This window comes from Taeniopygia guttata, chromosome 1 (genome assembly GCF_048771995.1).
Source record: "Taeniopygia guttata chromosome 1, bTaeGut7.mat, whole genome shotgun sequence".
In the NCBI taxonomy this organism is placed as follows: Eukaryota; Metazoa; Chordata; class Aves; order Passeriformes; family Estrildidae; genus Taeniopygia; species Taeniopygia guttata.
The window spans coordinates 49,823,279-49,844,197 of record NC_133024.1 but is presented as its reverse complement, the minus strand read 5'-3'; the positions used below and the strand labels follow the sequence as shown (position 1 = coordinate 49,844,197).

Here is a 20,919-nt window from a genome sequence, read left to right as displayed (position 1 = left end):
AGTCATGCCTCTGTGACTTTTGAATTTTCTGTAAGCAAAACCAATGTAGTTCCAAATTTGCTCTAAATAACAATCTTGACCTTGAAAAAAAGCACCCTTCTTTTTTCTTACTATGCCACCTAAAGATATGCTAAGCCAGAATTATTTCTTTCTCTAAATGCCTGTTTAAATGCTTAAATACTTGAGGTTTGTTTAAAAAAAATATGTTTCTAACCACATTTTATCAAGTGAAAGAGATTTGAGACAAAACCAACAGGATTACCCCTGCATTTTTGTAGTTAGAAGAATAATATTGTTTTGTTCCATCAATGTGTCCACTTTACATTGTTCAGCACAAAGCTTTGTGGAATAAGAATCATGGGAATATCATAATATAAAGGAAAAAGGTACAAATAACAGCTTCATAAACTGAGAAATGTACATAAATAAATCATGTAGATGGGGGCAGTTTGCTTAGCTGGCAAGAAAAAAAAATGGAAAATATGCTTGTTAAACAATAACCACAGAGTGTGCTTTTATGATGTTTTTCACCACAGTAATTCATATTAGAGATAGAAGCAGTTGCATGTTAAATAAAATCATTCAGCAATGTTCGCCTCACATTACAAAGAGCTGACTTATGTTGTTTTTAGATGCCTCCCATTAGAAAGTAAATATTCCTCTGATGTTATACATTTCAGAAAATTTAATAAAGATGAACTGTAAATAAAGTCGCAGGGAGATTTCAGACAGTTTTATTAGCAGATTGTTGAAAAGAAAAGAAAATTAAATACAATAACAGTAAACGTGGTTCTCACATTGAAACCAGGCTCAAATAACTAGGCTACCATAGAAAAATTTCCAATTCTTGCATTATGATGTAAAAACAGATTTTTGTACAGATTTTGTACAACAAAATTCGTAATAACCTTTTTTCATTTTTAGAAAACTTTAAATATATAGATAAAAATAGACAATTTTCATAGGTCCTACATGAAGATGAGTATGTTCTGTTCCAAGGGCTTGCATAGAGCGCAAATATGGTTATAATATAGAACAACTAGACATTAATATCTTTAAGATTAAAAAAGCATATAAACAATAACATGAGGACAACTTTTCTTCATAATCTAGGCCAAAAAAAAAAAAAAAATCAAAATCAAAAACCAAAATAGGAACCCAAAACCTGTAAAACTAAAGAGGGGCAAAAACTTCAACTTACGGTAAAATCTCATGGTCTGTAATATTTACACAGTTTTTAGCAAGATTCTTTCTAAACGTCCAGCTCATAAATTGGTTCCCCTTTAATCCTTAACACTTCTGTTCATGTACCAAGCCAAACACTGAGGCATTCCCAAAGGTCTTGAAAGAATATACTGTAAAACTACTAAACCTACTTACAGGTGACTCTATGCAAGGAGCAGAGCAATGGCAAATGCTAGTACATATTTCAGTTGTAGGCTTTTAATTCTCTTTCAGATATGAATGATTCAAAAGCTTGCCACAAGTCCATCTAACTTTACAGCTGTTAACCCTTTAAAGACTGCATATGAAAACACTGGAGTACAGAATCCCATGTGTGTTTAAGCAACTATGACAATAATGAAATAATCATGGTTAGAAAACAATATCACTACAAAGGGTTAGACAACAATATTTAATGAAAAATATTGCTCAATATTTCTTTAAAAAAATTACTGTGATGTGAACGTGTATATACATCTTTCTATTGTTAAAAAAGGATTGTGGTGGAGTAAATATGAACTGCACAAAATAAATGTGTACCAGTATTGCGAGGAAGACCTACAAACTATAGAAGCTCAGTGCTAGAGTTTACAAAACATTAGATTTGTTTTTTGGACAAAATAATATTAATATCCAATCAGAACTACTTTTAAAGAAATATTTGCTTTAAGTTAGGCATCTTAGACATTTAAGGTTTTGATATGTTTCCATGTAATAAATAATATTTTATATGCATAAAACATTAGATGAAGAAAGCATAATCACAAAACTTACAGTAATAGCACTGATTCACAAAATCAGTCTTTAAAGGGGTAACCCAAAAGTATGCAAAGCAAAGAACATAATTTTTAGTAATGTAATAAGCAGTGTTTTGCAGCTTACTTCCAGTTATCAGCACAAAGGTGAAAACACATATTGTAGCTTTCATAAAGACAGTGAAAGTAACACATAACCATCCATCCCTAAGACAAGGTGGGAGGGACAATAGACTTCAACTGTATCACTCAGTTCTACGTGGAATTGGACTGATACATCAAGTGTTTGTTAGGTTTTCTTTTTTTAGCAACATTGACGTAATATGACATTAACATATAAAAATATTTCTGGCATTTTGACTTGCTGCTCAGCCACAGTCCATTCTTAGAAGTGCACTAGTCAGGGCACTAACCAGGGCTTAATATACAAATAAAAGTGGCTGATACAGAATTCTGACTTGTTACCAGATGCTTAAGATCTCATTCAGTAATACTGTGACTCCAGGACAAATATTTACATGCCTGCATGCGTTAAAACTAGAAAGGTGTCTTTCTGACCAACAGGGTGACAAAACAATATTATCTAAAAGTTTCATTTCCTAAACTCTAGATTTCTACTGCATACATAATACCTTCCTTGTGTGATTTGTGTAATATACTGTACATGTGACCAACATTTTGATAAGAATCAAAGTCTTTTATTTCATAAACCCCTGCCAGTTTACAATGAGAAACTATTCTTCTTTTTAATTTTTTTAAATTTTATTTTAGGAAAAGAGACTTTGTGAATGGTAAAACAGTTTGTTTACATTCAGCATTTCTTTTCACTTACACAAAATTCCATTTCACTTAATGTTGTCTAACATATATGTGTTGGTCTCTTGGAAAGCATGTGGAAAAAATCTCTTTAGAAGAAAAACCCACGATCATTGTTTGAAAACTGAATGTATCAATTTTTTCTTATTTTACCTTTTTTTTCCTTTTTTTTTTTTTTTTTTTTTTTTTTAAATAAGAATCCTCTTATGCCCTCTACAAGTTCATTTCTGAATTTCTGAGCTGTCTTGCTGGTTTCGGCATGGTATAAGAGTCTGTAAGTGTACTTGGACACTGCTGGAAGGATCATTGGATGTGCTCAAATATAGAATCATCAGAGGAGGAGAAAGTCTGCATTCCTTGAAAAAGGGAATACTCAGCCTTGTTCTGACCGCCTGTAATTTTGGATACAATAGTCCGGCGCAGAGACGCAGATTTTTGCTGTGAGAACAGTGCTACTGTACATTTACAAACATTCTCTAGATCTCCAGGTTGAGCCACAGGAGATAACCAAAGAGGACACTCTTGCAGAATTCTTTACATTTTTGAAGAACATTGATAAATGAAATTGAGGAAGTTGGTTTGAAAACGTTTCGTTTCCATAGAACTCCTTATGAGCCAATGTCTTACTGCAACGTTCTTTACCGTAGCACACGTATTTTCAGCAGGAAAAATTCAATACATGACAGTAGTTTTCAAATAAAGTCTTCCATCTAAAATATGAAAGAGAAACATTTGCTTTATATATTTATATCTTCAATGAACCAAAGAGAGGAAAAACCCCACATGATTTAAAACCTCAACGGAAGTAGTCATGCAACAAATCTGTAAAATGTCCCCTATGGTACTTTTTGCCCAAAATAAAAGAAAATCATAAAACCTGAATGTCACCTTAGTAATTTCATCAGTCAGTGGTCAAATAAACTCTGTTGAAAATTACACTCACTTTGCAAGTTGTGAAAAATGTAACAACTTCTGAAGCTTTAATATATGCTGGACTCGTATCAGTGCTAGGGCACTTGGAATGTAGGTGGAGCCTCTGTGCATGTGTTTTTACTGATATGCAAAAGTAACTGAATAGTGCTGAACAGCAATTATTTCCTTCATGGTTGCAGAGCAAAAAAAATCTTCTTGCATGCAATTGTTAGTATCCCAATACTAAACACATAGCTCACACTTTCTGATTTAGCTGTGTTGTTAAATATACCATGTAATGTAACCATTGTGCACATTTGTAGCTATTTATATAGAACCCAGTATAGGATATTTAAACGGTATCAGTGAAGTATAGCCTCCTTCCCCCCATAAATGAGATTAACTAAACAATTACTATGTTAAAGATGTAAGCACGTTTCTCACAACATTTTTTCCACCCAAGTGAGGAGCATATATCTAGGTGAGATATGTGAGGGAACATGGGAAACACTAAGCTAAGGCAGCCAGTAATTGTTGATCTAGAAAAATTTGAAGGGAACATACTGGCACAACATATTTTCACCTAATTTTAAAGTAAAAAAGCAATTTTTTCTTCACCTGGGACATGAACACCTTATATACACCTATTTTGATAACAACATAATGACTCTTTCTTAAAAAAACAGAACACAGACAGAAAAGTTTCTTAGCTTTGTGACCTGTAGGGTAGAAAGTGTTGTCCCCATGTGAATAAAGCACATTATGAAGCAATTAATCCTCCCCAGTGCACAATTACTAAACATGACATATTTTAGAACATAAGCATTTGCAAATACAAGCTGTATCTCGGCTATTAAAGTTTGCATGAACTTACTTGAATCTAAGTTAATTCAGTAAATATTTCTAAGATTTCAGAAGGATTTGTTTCTGTTTTGATTTTCTTAGTCTAACATTTTTATTTTACATCAGTCTGTAGAATTTTTTTTATTTGATATATAGTAAAAAATGATATATACAATGAAGCAATTGCGTGAGATGAACCTGTACAAATGAATGCTGAAATTTTTGAAAAGTTTGGTTATCCTTTGAAAGATGTGGCATCACCTCCATTAACTTACTGTAGTTGTTGAGAGAAAGAAAAGTTAACTTGAAAGCAGACAAAAGTACACACCACACAGCTGTAAAACCTTCTGCACAACCCTTTTCAGTTCTATCAGAACTGCTGGGAGAAGTGGGAGGCTGTAGAATCACCCTGCTGCAATGATTCTTATCTAACGTCTCTGTTTTTCTTTTTCCACCACTAGTTTTCTTTTGTGAGGTTCTGGGGTATATTGCCCATTTGCTACTTTCTCCCCATCTTTACATTTTTCTTACATTTTTCTGCCTCCTTTCCCTTCTATTTTAGTTCCTAGCTTATTTTTTTCTTTTTTCTTTTTTTTTTTTTTTTTTCCTGAGTACACAATAACTTTCCCACTACATAAAAGTGCTCCCTCTCAGAACCTTTTCCATTCTCTTTGATCTTTATGGTCTTTTTTTGCACTGAAGAGAAATAAAAAGGAATTGAGTAAGGCCTTAACTTAAAGACTTTTATATTATTATCTGATGTAGGAAAACCAACCAAAATGCTTATGGGAATTCAGGAGAGAAAGAATGAGGCCCTGAAATGGAGCTTAGTAAAACTGAAGGCCTGGAAAACCATCTCCAAAGAAAACCTGCGTTAAGTACAGGTTAGCTAGTGCTACTACTGGCTACATTTACATATAGCTCTCCCAAACATACTGAATAAACACAATAAACATTTATAGCACTAAAGCTGTCTAGATACCTCTGTACGAGTATTACTCTGCATATATACCAGCACTTTGGCTATCCTGAATGTACACTTGCTAATGAGTGCTATGTATAATTCCCACACCTTAACATTCTGATAACCTGCAGTCAGTAACTTATTTTATTATACTAGGTCTCCATTTACCTTTTAAAATAAAATATGTATTAAAACTAATTCTCAATTAAAAATACAGCTGCAGGAAGCAGAATCCTTGTAGCAGCCAACAAAAGATAAACAGCAGTAAAGTTTCAAGAGTCAGCTCTATTTTACACTGTTTAAGTATCCAACCTGGCAGTTAAATCAATAGGAGGTTTTTCACTTTTAAAAGACGACACTATCAGATCCTGTATTCTATAGCCACAGAAAATGAATAAGAATAGAAAAGGGCAGCTCTACAAAGCACCTTCCTTACAAAGTAAGAGGATACATAAGTTGTCTTCAATATCTTCATTAACAGCTTAGCCACAGAACTTGAGAGAAAACTAAGTTTGTCAATGACAATAAATTGGGAGGAGTCGACTGTCTTGAGGGCAGAAAGACCTTGACAACTGAGAGAGGTGAGCAATCAAACCATACGAAGTTTAACAAGGGCAAGTGCTGGACTCAGCACCTGGAATGGAGAAATCCTAGTGGTGTGCATGGACTAGAGAATGAATAGGCTGGAGAACAGTCCCATGGAAAGGGACCTGGAGGTCCTAGTCAATGGCAAGTTGAACATGAGTCAGCAGTGCCCTGGCAGCCAGGAGGGCCAGCCCTGGGGTGCATCAGGCACAGCATTGCCAGCCAGGCAAGGGAGGGGATTGTCCTGCTCTGCCCTACACTGGGGCAGCCTCACTTCGAGTGCTGGGGGCAGTTTGGGGTGCCACAAAGTGAAAAGACATTTAACTATTTGAGAGCATCCAAAGGAGAGCAGTGAAGATGGTGAAGAGTCTGGAGGGGAAGCTGTATGAGGAACTGCTGAGGTCATTTGGCGTGTTCAGCCTGGAGAAGACTGAAGGGAGACCTTGTTGCAGTCTTCAATTTCCTCACATGGGAAAGTGGAGGGGTAGAAGCTGATCTCTTCACTCTCATGACCAGTGACAGGACTTGAGTAAACAGCATAAAGTCAAGTCAGGGGAGGCTCAGGTTGGATATCAGAAAAAAGTTCTTCACCCAGAGGGTGATTTGGAATTGTAACAGGCTCCTCAGGGAAGCGGCCATAGCACTGTGGCTGAGAAGTTCATGTAGCCACTCATGAAGAATGAGCAACAGGTAAAAAGTGAGCTTCAGAAATTCAAAGATTTCAAACTGTGTTACGAAATACTCACAGATCAGCAGAGGAACAATGACCTTGCATCACAAAGTGGTGACCAAATACAACCCCTATATTTGTCTGCTGTCTCTTTCCATTGGTGACTCCTATTACTTTGTTCCCATCCATTTCTCTCCCTATTCTTAATGTTCTGAGGTTCTTTCCAAATGACAGGAACTTCTCAGTGTTGTTGTCAAAGCCACCAGAATCACTTTGCCTCTAGGTGTAGCCAGAGCTCTGAATACAAGTGTAGTATTACCACTGATAGGCCTGTAATGATTTCAAGGTTAAAATCTCAGACAAAACCTACAAATCATGAAAGTGATCAGCAAATCAAGCCAGCTCATCCTTTGTAAACCAATGTGAAAATGCCACTACTTCCAAATCCTATATCCTGAGCATGCCTGTGCCTTCTGCCTCCCAATCAGCTTTAACTTATCAGCTACGCAGGCCTGTTGCATTACTTTCTTCTGTTAACAAATGCAGAATTTTTCTATCAGCATAAAAATGATTTTATGTAAAACAAATATGTAATATTTTAGCCACACAAACATATGCATACAAACACTCACACAGACACACACACTAAGGATGTTTACTACACTGGGGCATATTTTTAGCTTACTGAAAATTGTTGGTCTGTGGTGAAGTTTCCCAAATTTACATACTGTTATATACAATATAAGTACATAAAACTTACTTTTACTCTTAGGAAGTCAAGCAAAAACACAAACTGGGAAAATACTGCTAAATTTCTAAATAGAACTGTGTGTGATTAGCAGATTGTCATCTGTTTTAATTGCTCTTTTGCAAATGGCAGTGTTCAGCAAGATCACACAAGCTCATGCTAGTAACTCAAACTGAAAATGCCACTACTCCTAAACATCATTTGTTTTTGTCTGTGGATTGATATGACAGAAATTCTACCCAGAGTGAGGGAGTATTTTTTTAGATCAACTCTTTTTAATTAAGATTCATTTTGAGGCTTTTGAATGAACATGCCCAAATAGTTAAAAGGTCACAAATGTTACAAAAAACAAACAAATGGGACTGACATAAAAGTTTGCAATGCTGAAACAAATCATATGTCTTGAAATGCATTCCCACAGAGATGTCATCTGGGTAATGATTCACTTTAGAGTTCTGTGGGCAGCGTGCAGTATCTCTATGGGCCTAGTATTTTCAGAGGTAAAAACACAAACCCACTCATATATTACTATTAATATGCAACCTTGTAAACTGATAAAAATGAAATGCTAGGTTTTGTCTTCAGCTGCAAACTAAATAAGTCGTCCATTAGATGGTAATGTGGGCATTTCTGCCACTGAGTGCAAGTCCCAAAAAATCATATTCTCGAGTTGCTTTAAAAATAAGTGTAGTAACAGTGATCATCATTACTACAATACTGCAGTGTTTAATTTATGAAAATCTACAAATCAATGTCCAAGGTGGGCTGTCACATCTGAGTTCAGTCAATTGCTATCTTCCAAAAACCTACTGAGCTAAATTCTCCTTTTGAAAAGGAATAGTGTTTTCTAGAGTTCGGAGCTGAAAACAACCAACCAAGCAACCAAACAGACAGAAAGATACAGCAGCTTGACACAGAGAGCTGATAAGAAAGAAACCCCCAGAGTCCAGGTTAAGAAAAGAAAAGGACAAAATATGTTGTGAGAAGGAAAATCACAGAATGGTTTGGCTTGAAATGGATCTTAAAGATCATCAAGGACCACACTCCTGTCATGGGTAGGGATTTTCCTTTCACTAGCTCAGAAAGTAAATGACAAGATATAAAATCTCAGTGTGAGCTTTGGAAAGTTGGGATGTCAAGTTCTCAATAACTTTTTTATACTTTTTTTTTTAATTGTAATTTGTGAGCTTTAGAACAGTAAATCCCAGTCCATGATCTGATGACCTTTACATCAAAGTAGCCACAGTTTCAGTTGCTAGAAGTCCTAACTTCAGTTAACATATTTTTGTCAAAGATCACTGGCGCAGGCCAGTGATAGAAGCAAATTTTCACTCAGAATGGATCTTAAGGGTATTTGAATAGTGTATCTATTAATATTTTTGTACTTTCAAAGAACAAAGGTTGATGTCTCTTTTTGTGAAGACAGAAACTTTATTCCCAAATATGGCTCTGAAATTTTCTGTTATTTTAGTTTGTGAGGCTTTTTTTTCCCTGTTTTTCTGTTCTCTCTTTCAAACTTCTATTTCTTTTCCTTTTCATTTTAAGTAACAGAGATTTCATGTACTGATGGTTCCTCAGTCTCTTTTCTTGTCTTTAGGAAGGTAATAGCAGCGTTAGCTGAATCCTCTAAGGACGATATTAGCACAAATAAAAAAATTCAACAACAGCAACCAAAAAAACCCCTATATATGCATATGTATTTAATGGAAATAAAAGGTTCTTCACTCATAAAAGTTCATTTGAACCCCACCTCTATGGCTGGTGACTGAGCTGATCTAACTTTAGGGTCCTCTTCTAAAACCACATTTTGCAACACAAAATCCCCAGGACTAGCCCATGTGCTCCTACAGGCAGCAGATGCTTCATACTGGAATTGAGTATACTGTTGCCAGACCCTTCAACTATTAAAAAACTGCTAACTTCAGCTTGAAAGAAATAAAATATTTTGACCTTAAATGGGGCTACTTATATCTAAATCAAAGCAAAGATGCTCATTTGAGCTTAGTAACATAATAAATTGCATTTCCTGTTAGGAAGTAGCTTTATTGAAAATGGTAGCTATTTTCTCAGAAGTTATTTCCAGGCACCTGTAATCTTAATGAGGTTTGTCCCTTTCAAAGAACAGTTGTACGTGCATGCTCGAATGCACACAACCTCTTCAGCCCAGAGTTGATAAAAGCATCTGCATGCCCCAGCTCAAGCACATTAAAATTATATAACTGGTTGGTTTATTTGTTTTAATAAGATGGGGCAAATGTGAATCACAGTGTACTTCCAGCCATTCATTCAAGCTGAAGTTTTGATCATTCAAAGAGAAACAAAACAAAAAGAAAGGGATGGCAAACAAATGGTAATGATTCATGTGGTATTTGATAAGACAGCAAAGGGAAGTCAAAATAAAAGAAGCATACTGTGGCAGATAGGAGAGATCTTAGTCAAGTTGTAACCCTTCTTTAAAAAAACTTAGAGGAAACAACTATTGTATACTCTTCATATATTTCATTCCAAATTGAGATACAAGAGGTTTTATTTTCCACTGGAGATGGAAGATAAAAATGGGAGTCTAACGTTTTAATCATGGGAACATAATTTATGATGAATTTCAGTCCTTTTCAGTTTGCACAGTGTGTGAGACAAAAAGCTCAGCATTTGTAAAATTCAGTCATGGAATCAACTGAACATAACTTTTCATAGTATTCCTAATAAATTGTAAAACAGTACATTTTCAGGGGAAATAATTCATCCTAGTGTCTAGAGCTAATTAGAACTCTGAGGTTTTACAACTCAATACTGAAAAGGAGAGATGGAGGGATATATACTGAGCAGATATTGTTACTGGCAGCACAAGTAGATAATGTATTGGGGAACATGGATGGATCCACTGCCATCTTCCATAGCAGAGTACAGGAGATGCAGGAAAGCTGGCTCAACCATTGAGGCTTTGAAATTCAAGCCATTTGTTCTTTTAAAAAAGTGCCCATCCAGTTTGTATGCAAAGATGGGTGATTTCACACTGCATGTTCATTAAACGCATGCAAATATGAAGTATGTAAACATATTTGGCCAAACACTATCCCAGTTTGCCCTTTGTGTAACACCAATAAATTAGTTTCAAATTTGCATATTGTTATTAATCATACACCTTTCATTTCTCTACTTAACATTCATGTACAAATATATTTGTGTTAATACTCAGTGCAAATATTCAGGAAACTGAGATGTCCATGTGTTTCTTTTTAAATCAGCAACTTATATGTAGGAGATTTTAATTCTAATTTAAGACCTAAAACTAAACCATGGATGTGTAAAAAAGAGCATCTAAATACCTTTCTTCACAGTTATTTTTGAATATTGAACTATCTTCTCTCAGATATTTTACCATGTGTTTTAATCATTAATATATATTTCCATTACTCCCATGTCACTGTGGGAGTAAGCTAAAGGTCAGCAATCTGGTCTTTAGCAAACTAACAAAGCAGGGAAGACATACTAATACCTGAATACCTGTCATACCTGAATATGTCACCTTTATTATTTAAAGATCATATACTATGCATAAAACTGGCCATTTTAGGACTGAAAAAACTGAACTAGTAAGGTGAGAAATTGTTTGAAAAAATAGATATTTTTTAAAAATCACACTGTATTTTCTTGTTGCTTCACGAACTTAGCAACCCTTTTTGTATAAACACAAGAAGCTATATCCAAAAAACGGTAACAGAACTGATTACTTAAAAGCACTGAACCTGAGTCACTAAGGCATTGTACTGTTTCACTTCATGTTAGTAAAAAAAAAAATAGTAATGATAAACAACAACTGACACAAAACAGAACAAAACCCTTTCAACTGAAGAATCATGTGGAAAAGTTATTAAAGGATGAAGTCACAGCTAAATACAATCAGCCTGTGAGCTTCCACAGCTCATTGTGTTCAGTGCTGTTTGTATCACAGTGTGGATAATTTTGGTGCTGAACAATCTGTCCTGCATAAAACAGTTTTAAGTTCTACAAAAAGGTGTGCTTTATTGGTTACTGTATCTCCAGAAACATAAACTAACTTTTTTTAGTATCAAGCAAGCAACCTTGTATCTGATAACATAAAATTGAAAAAGAATTGAATATTGGAATGCAGATTCTGCCTGGTACTTTCTGCCTTTGTTTGATTTTGGGGTTTTTTTTTGTGTTAGGTCCAGATGGAAACAGAATTTACTATTCCTCTCTTTAGTCTGATCAGTCTTCTTTCACTTCTCTCCATTTTGCCTACTTTTTTAGTGCCTATAATAGGAATGATCACTTTTTTTACATTAAATATCATCATCAAAGTAATCTTACATACAAGATATCAATCATACAGTTAAGCTTCAAACAGACTTAAAAAATAATTACTTTCACTTTCTGGAGAGCAAAAGTGGTCATAAAATGAAATTGGAACAAAATATAGGAGATCACTGTTTGTTGGAGCTTTCAGCAGTTTTTGCTGAATAACTGAAAGTATCTATGCAAAAGTACATGTAAGTCTGTATTTCTTTAAAACTACCCTTCATATACATGCAAAACAGAAATGCACGCAAATCCTTTCCATCACTCAGCTAGAAGCTGATACAGTAGGCAGGATACAGGTGTATACAACTATAGATCCTATAATAAAATATGAATAATAAAGATCTTTTCTACAATTCTGGAAAAGTAACATGGGTCATGATAATTTTGCTAGGAATAGCTGTGGCCATATTTAGTACTCTCCATCAACAGACAGTGTGATTTTAATTTCTTTCAGACGATACAAATAATTTATGAAGATGAGTTTTTCTATGGTATTATCTTTTCTAGAGCTTTACCTCCATTACTTTTCAAAACACAAGACTTAGATCTAATACCTACTCCTGTGCAGAACACCTCTTCTGGTTCACAGAATTCACCCTTTTCTTCCAGCCACATATTTTCTAAACAAGTAATTTGAATTTCATGTTGCCCAAGTAACACAATTAATACAAGAGTATTTAATGGAGATGCCATTTGAACTGCTGCAAAGTTTGCTGGAAAATAGAGGCCACTTAAAGAAAGCTCTATTAGTCTACATACATAATTCTTGAATACGGGGAACCCTTTCTTAATATCAGTATCACATTAGCACCCCACTTTAATATACAGCCATTCTTCTCATCTGAGTGCTAAAACAGAGTAACTGCCCAATGCAAAACATGAAGAAATAGTCACATGCAGAACAAGGAATGAGGCCGTTAAAATAGATAGATTGCACAGCAGCAAGCTTATGGAAAATCTATTAGGGATGCATGGGATGTCAAAACATACGTAACATAACCTTGCTGCTTTTAGGTATTTTGTATGAAAGCAAGTTTATGGCACCAAGCGGTGCCATTCAGCTCCAGAGCAAGAGCCAAGGCAGCAGAAACCAAACCAAAAGTCATGTCCTAGGAAATGAGCTATGAAAAAGTCACACATAATCCTTCCAGCACACAGAAATAGACATAGGTCTTAATGCAGTTCCCAGGGTTTAGCATGGGTGGCAAAACTACCAAATTGAAAATAAAAACAGCTCATGTTAATTCTGAGGAAGACTTTGAGCTGAAACATGTAAACGGGGTCTAACCCAGTAGTTAGCTATGAAGCACTACTTAACAAAATAATTTTGTTCTTTTCCAGAATGAAAACTACCAGCATTATATATTATGAGAGGACTCTGCTTCTGTGGCAAGTGCTAATGCTAGCCCAGGTAGGTTGCTTTTCAATTCAGAATTCAAACTAGTTCCCCTAACTAACTGCAAACTTCCATCTTGAATACATCTTCATAGATGCATTTAAGTACTGCAGTGACAAGCCAATCTTCCCTATTTCCTCTCAGTGGTAACATAATTTCAGATAGGTACTTCAAAATGATTATTCTACTCTCCCAGGAAAAACTCAATTAGCCTTAGGGCAGGTGGTTTGAATTTGGCACCACTCTGTGTCTTTGCCAGTAAAGATTCCTCAGAAAAAACAGCATGTCATGACAGACTGTGTCCTGGATGCACCCCACTACAGAAATCCCAGACCATATGGAAGCAGCATGCTTTCCCAGAGAGAACTTAACACCATGGTTCATCATCAAAAAGTAAGCAAGAGAAAAGAGAATGGCTAAATTAAACCACAGAGCAGTCTTACCAATGACTTTGGGATCAAGTGACTACCTTGCAGCCAGAAGCAATGAGCTGTGCAAACTATCTGAAGTGTAAAATTTTCTTGCTTCAAAGTGTGATTTTCTCAAGACAGAGGAAATTAAAAATGTTACTTCCTGGTTGGTTTTACTCTTGCCCATCCATCTCCCCACCCTCTACCCATCTCCCCCAGCTTTCCACTTACAGTGTTTCTTGTCGATAGCAACACACTAATGGCATTGTACAAGGCATTTGCAGGACATTCCCTGGAACAGCGTTTAAGATTTTGGTTACCCATGCTCAAGGTGAACTTAGACTGGAATAATTTGAGAACAGGCTACTAGTATAAGACAAGAAACACAGTCCACAATATGCACATAAAAATAATTGATTTGCTTATGATAGAAGAGCAACTGATCATTCCTTGGATATACATTAAATAATAGTAAGAGACACAAACCAACTCTTTTGCAGGAACTCAGCTCTGAGTGGTCTTCCAGGATGATGCATGTATTTAAATTATTTTTACAAATATATTATTGACATGAGAGCCCGAAAATGCAGATTTTAAAGCCCATCTAGTACTATCTGTAATGCTATGCTACTTTAGTAGAAAAAGAGGCAAAAACTGACTATATCCTGAATATATTTACTGAATATCTGGCCTGGTAAAATATATTTGGCTATAAAGTTAATTTTAGCTGCAAAAACTAAGAAGTCAATGGTTTTGCAAGAATGTTAAAAAAACCTAGAGGGAAACATAAAATGAGGAATTTTCTGTGCACTGAATGTTTAGGATCAAGCTCTGAAACTATTGCCCATTTGCAACTGGAATAAAACTGATATTTGTATGTTTTAATAGTGTATGAGCCTTTCAATATTTTAGCATTGGGAACCAGATTGCATTGGATGGCATAGTTATTGCAGCGAAAGTGACTGTGATTGTCACAACAAATTTGATGGCAAGGTTGAGAATAGAACTGATCCTCCAGTCAGTGTACTACTTTTATGATGCTTCCAGTATTTTCAGTGAAGCCAAGGAGCCTGATCCAGCCACAGTATTTTATGTCCAGTTTAGCAATGTGCAAAGATACTGTTCTCTCTCCAATGGCTAAGAGTGTATATCTTTGAGTCAGAGTATAAAGCTAAAAATGAAAGCAAATTATTGCTGCTTTTTATTTTATGTTTTTATTCAATATAACTTGATTACTTGAAAGGAGTTGTAGCCAGCATATTGCAGTATGAAACAATATCATGAAAAATACATGTCTTTTAATGCAGTGGTTGCACCGACAGTTTGTCACAGGCAAAATCTGCAGAATCAACACATAGAAAAAATAAACAAGTCAGAACTTAAATTATCTAATACAGCATTGTATATTTTTAAAAATCCATATTCTAATTTCATGCACATAAAGCAGCACTGTAAATTTTTTGGTCCTGCCTTCATAACACTTTGTTTTCAAGGCCAGCTGTAGCACATTGTGATCCATCCTTTCTAACATCCATGACAAAACACACTATTATGCTATTGCTGCTTTTCCTAAGCTATTAGAGGCTGCATCACTTTTAAAAAATAAGGCTGACAAGAATATAATAGAAAAAATGTTTTTACCATTACTGGTACACACTTTGTGTTTCTCAACTAGGAAAAACAAAATGACATCACATTATCATTATATATGCTGCTGTCTCCCAGGATGTCCTTCAGGTGTTACGGAACCCTACAATGAGCAAAAGCAAAATATTTCCTTTTAAAGCTAGAAGTCTATTCTATAGAATATCTTTTCCTCTTTACAAGCCAGCTGGCAGTTCACTGGAAAAATACTTATTATAGATATATGCTGACAGCAAATTTTAGCTTAGATGGAATGTGATGCTGGCTAAGTAGTCCTTCCAAATGTGTTAATTTTAGTTTCACTTCCTTTCAACTTCCTTTTCTTAGTTGACTTTCTTTTTTAATTTCATAGGTACTTGAGATACTATTAGAGATGGGTCAAATTCCACATCAAATCCATGAGAAAGCTAAATTCTTGAATTACACAGAGGCGAAATTGTTTTGTTTTATTCTTAATCATATCAATATAAAAAACAAGCACTGCAAGAAAACACTATTTTTAGAATTACGGGAGACTTAACATAGCAATTGCTTGCTTTTCTGGTTTACAAAATGAAATTTATATGAGTATTACAGACATATAAAATTTTGTTTATGTTAAAATAAATTATTATAAATATTTCCTATTTCTCAAGGATATAAAAATGCCTCTTTTTAAATATTACTGTCAAAGATGGAAAGGACAAAACCTAAAATCTTTGGCCACTTTTAAATTAACCCATCAGCCCCTCAGCTAGTTAAAGTCAATATAGTTTTCCTGATGGCAAGATTATCTTTTTTTCTTCAACTGATGAAATAGAGCAATTAAGTTGGAGTGATATTTTAGGAAGATGATTGCCTTCTTAACTCTTAACACTGCACAAAGGGCTGCCTGCCTGCTAAAATCTCACAGTACAGTTTTAGTTACATTTTAAGTCTAACTGCTTTTTTGCCTCTTGAATATTTTAAGTGAATGTTGAACTTTCATTCTCCTTAACAGGATTTCTGACTCTTCAGTTATCTTAAGATTATAAAGGAGAGACAGTCCTGTACTACACCAAAATCCTGTCATTCAGCAATATACCATTTCTGATCTAATGCAGAAAAATTGAGGTAAGTCAATTTTACTTAATTCAATTAAGTCAATTTTACTTAAGTCAATTTTAATTAATTTTTTTCTCATATGATGATTCAGGTAATATACATTTACACAAAATTTCAGCTATCAAGTATTAGTTTGTTAAATCCCGTAAAATATTTCTCCAGCTATTTCCCTCTACAAGATTTCAAACTAACTATAATTAGCTGATAGTTGTAAATTGCTGTATCTCCTCTCTTTGCCACTTTTTAATGCTTAGGACTCTGATCCATCACCAAAGAAAATATAAAAGCAGAAGTTAATAACATAACTGAACTTCTACTGTGCCTTTCATCCAAGATCCAGAATAGTTTACAAATATTAATTAAGTTTCACAACACCCTTGTGTGACACCAAAGCATCGGTGCTGCCATCAAGATATCAGTAGATATTATTTCTTTCTTTATGCATAAAAACTTGGTTGTGGCTTAAGGCATTGGTTAAAAATGCCCTGAAGCATGCCAAATGAGGTATTCCTTTGCCATTCAAGAGCAAAACATCAGATGTAAAGCATATAAGCCACCCCAACTAATGGTACAATTTTAATTCTAAAATCAATATTATCCACTCAATTCTTTGCTGAAAAATGTAAAATGGGCAAAATAGTGACTAATTAGCATACAGTTGTTGTGACTGTGTCAAATGCTGCATCATTTCTTTGCAATTAGACAATCTTGGAGTATAATTACAACCTTTGCTATAAAAATGGATTTATTGTATGGAAAAAAAAACCCAAAAAAACCAAAAAACTCCATACACTACAAACAACAACAGCCACCAAAGAAATTGCTTTCTCACCTCCAGAAACTGAATTCAGCTTTTCTGGAATACTACTGAGCTTACTAAATTTGTTTGTAGCAGTCTATGCTGGGGTACTCTAATTATTATCTGTAATGGGATGAACTCTACTATAGATGTTTCTACATCTATATAGATACAGAAATCTCTATATCCAGTGAGGGTTAAGGGTGATGTAGATGCCCACATTGAAGACTTCTATGCTACAACAAGTTAATTCCAGCCCGTGTCTTGTTTACAAGCATAACTACATTTAAAAGGCAAAACATTAACTAGTTGTCCATTACTAATCAGTAATGATATAGTAATCAAATTACAGTAATATAATGAAACTGTATGAGTAATATACTATTTTCCCTTCTAGAGTTCTGTGATACTTATATCTACCTCCTTTTCTTGGCACCTCATCTATCTTTTTTTCTATCTCACAATTTATGGCTGCTTTTGTTCTTATTTCAGAGTTTTCAGAATGCTTTTCTGACTCGTTTCATGCCTTGTGCCTTGGGTGGTAGCATCCAAATGAAACAAATGCAGCACAACTTCAGTACTAATGCAGAATTCAAATTTTCTTTTCTACATTTGAGAGTCATGATTTATGCAACTTTCAAAACTGTTCAGAGTTATATGAAACAGAAAAGGAATTGTCAAGCTTGGATATTTTTCCAGAACTGATGCAAAATTACCCGTTTTTAACATCAGTAGTTACAAGAAGTGACTGAAATGCAGCTGCTCTAGTGTGATTACTGTCACAACTGATGCTGGAATTGTGAGGCAAGCAAAAAGGAAAATACATAACACATGAAATGCATCACATTAACTTCAGACACCTGCACTGTACATAGCTGCATTTGAGCTGGTTTAGAAGACTCCTTTTACAATCAATGATGAAACTTGGAAGTTGTGATTCATTTTCTTCAAAGGGAGAGATGTGTCTATTAGTCTTCCTTGACTTTAACAGGAGTCCAGCCAAATAGCTCAGATAAAGACATCTACCCCACAAATGTGTGAAGTGGAACATATCCCTCCCACTGATACTGTTTGGGTATTTTATAGATAATTACATTGCCTCAGCAGCTATTCCACACCTTCAGAACACAGAGCAATATCTATACTTCCATTATGGCATCAGCAAAGTCCCACTATATCTTATCAGTTGAAAAAATTATAGGATAATGTAGTAAAGAATGTATGACTCTATATACCATCTTGATAGCTTAAACATCCTGTTTATTAAATTCTAAAGAACTCTTAAGGAGCACCTACTTTTTGGTCTCTGCAGGCCCTGCTTTCTCAGGTATTGCATATCTAAAATGAATGCAAACACATTAATGTGTTTATAAACTTTTTCAAGGATTTAAGCAAATGCAGCATATTGAAAATGAGTAAAAATCCCATTGTGCTGTTTTACTGTGCAAATATAATTTCTCGTAAATTATACCACCAATCATTTCCTTATTTCAAGTATATTTTCATTATTCAAATTATGTTGTACTCATCCTTGAGGTAAAGGAAACTCCTTTTCACCTGTCTTACTATGCACAGTTTTACCATTCTGTTTAAACACTATTTTAACTATACTTTGTCTTTGTCCACAGACTCTATTTCCAGCAATATTAAGTAGCTGACAGATTACTTTGGGATTTTAGGTGGCCCTTGTTTTAAGTAATAGCCTTCACCTTTTTCCCAAAACACCCAATCATTGTCCTCTTATACTTGTTCTTTTACAGAAATAGCTCATAATTTCTTTTAATCTCCTTGCAGTGCTATATTCAGATTTTGCACAAAACTTCAATACTGATGATTTTTTTTTATCCACTGCATATTCTCATTCTGCATGTCTGGCTGTTTTGGATACTGGCTCAAGTTGCTGATCACCACAGCTAGGACAGTCCTTTGTAACTTACATTCATCAGTCCTACTCCAAGTTTGATCATTAAATGCCAGTTAGTAACTCACAAACTGTTTTATTTTTTCCTCAGCTGTTAGTCTTGTAGAGTATAAACTAACATCGTGTACAAACTCCTGCCGTATTTTAAACTCTAGCCTATGATGCTAGTCTTTTTCTCTGCATAAACGTTCTATTGTCAACCTGTAGTACAGGTTGACAATAATAAAAAATATCAAAATGTTTACTTTGTCATCTCTATTTGTAAAATATAAAGAATAAAATTATCATCTATTAAGATAAAATTGAAATAATTTAAAAACCCTTGAAAACTTTTGGTAGAGAGAATAGGGTTTCTCCAAATTTAAATGTTGCTGTAGTCAAAATGACACAGAATGTGCAATAATGTGTTTGTTTTTCAGATACTGTAGGTCTGAAGAGATTTTTTTTTGTATACTTCAATTATAAAAACATTTAAAACATACAAACTTGTGCAATTTTTATTTTAATGAAGATGAGAAGTTCATTAACGAAGATAAATATTTCATTAGATGTTAAATAAAACAAAGAGATTTTTTGGCTTCTCTCAGCACAAAATTCCTTTGAAAGATTAATTAATACATGCAAATTATGCAAATTAGACCCATGCAAATATTTTATGAAGACAATTAAGGGAACCATTAATTACTGCTTTTTTTGCTTCAGTGAGATTCATTCATTTAATTTTAATTTCACTTTAACTGTTTTGATGTATAATCTTGCAGCTAAGAACTTTATCTTTCCTAGTGGGTCACTTAAACTTATAAATTTCATCAAGTGAGCAGCAACAGAAATCTGCAAAGATATTCTCTGGGCTATGTTTAGTATCAAGAGAAATTTTTGACACAATGCACTCCTAGAAACTGCAGAACTGGAAGGGAATGTGAGCTCATTCTTGGACAGGGTTCAACTGCTGGAAAAGCAATTAATTTGCTTTGGCTGTGCTAATATAGGGGAATTAGAAAGTGTGACACAAGACAAATAGAAATAATTAGTTCTCCAAAATGATGTTCTCATTAATATGGTTTGAACAGTAGAAATAAAAAACATTATTGTGGCATGTCTGCATTCTGTCCCTAGCCACAGGAGGTAGGAAAATGCAACATACAGCATTTTTTCACCTTTGTAGTTTGTGTGGTGGTGGTATTTATTTTCATTTTTTATTGTAGGTTTAAAGAAAGGCAAATTGTAGACCTGATCCTGTTATCTAAAACCTACTGTACTTGCATAAAGCATGAGGAATCTCTACACTTCTTTCTGTGAAAAGATGAAGCTATAAACATAACTGACTAGGCTTTTCACAACAATACACTCAAGTTCCTAAATTGACACTTTTATTTCAATATATTTCATTTAAATAATATTTTATTACATGCAATACCCAAGGAATAATGTGGTTTTTCTGCAGCTTAAGCTCCTTTAGTAAAAAGGTTGCTCTAACAAAATAGTTACGATATCCACTCCAAATCCGATAACATAATTTCCTTTCTCCATAACATGAATATACACACACACATTTTGCAAAGTATATAGAGGGGGATTTTCACTTCTCTGCTTAACACTCACCCCAATACAAAGCTGAAGGTTTTCTACAAGCAGTGAAAATCACTAGCTGGCACTCTTTACAAAAACAGGCTGCTAGAAGGATATTAAGAACATCTGCTCACTTACACTCTGTATTTCTTAGCTTGTTGTAGGATTAAAGGTAATGGAAGACTATGTGGCCCCTTTAAAATATTTTCTCCCTCCCCTGCAGGTTTGCCACGTTGCAACTGAAGGTACCTCCCTTT

At 34.7% G+C, this 20,919-nt stretch overlaps 1 protein-coding gene across 7 annotated transcripts in view; it reads right to left on the bottom strand.

Moving 5' to 3' along the window:
• Nucleotides 1-718: 718 nt before the first annotated feature.
• Nucleotides 719-20,919, bottom strand: part of DACH1 (dachshund family transcription factor 1) — a 352,745-nt gene continuing 332,544 nt past the window's right edge. For all 7 annotated transcript variants that reach the window (XM_030271485.4, XM_030271469.4, XM_030271474.4 and 4 more), the window contains one exon: nucleotides 719-3,505. Coding sequence is in view for 5 of the 7 variants with exons in the window: in XM_030271469.4 (XP_030127329.4) it covers nucleotides 3,468-3,505 (38 nt within the window). In the remaining 2 variants the exon portion in view is untranslated. The remainder of the gene's footprint in view (nucleotides 3,506-20,919) is intronic.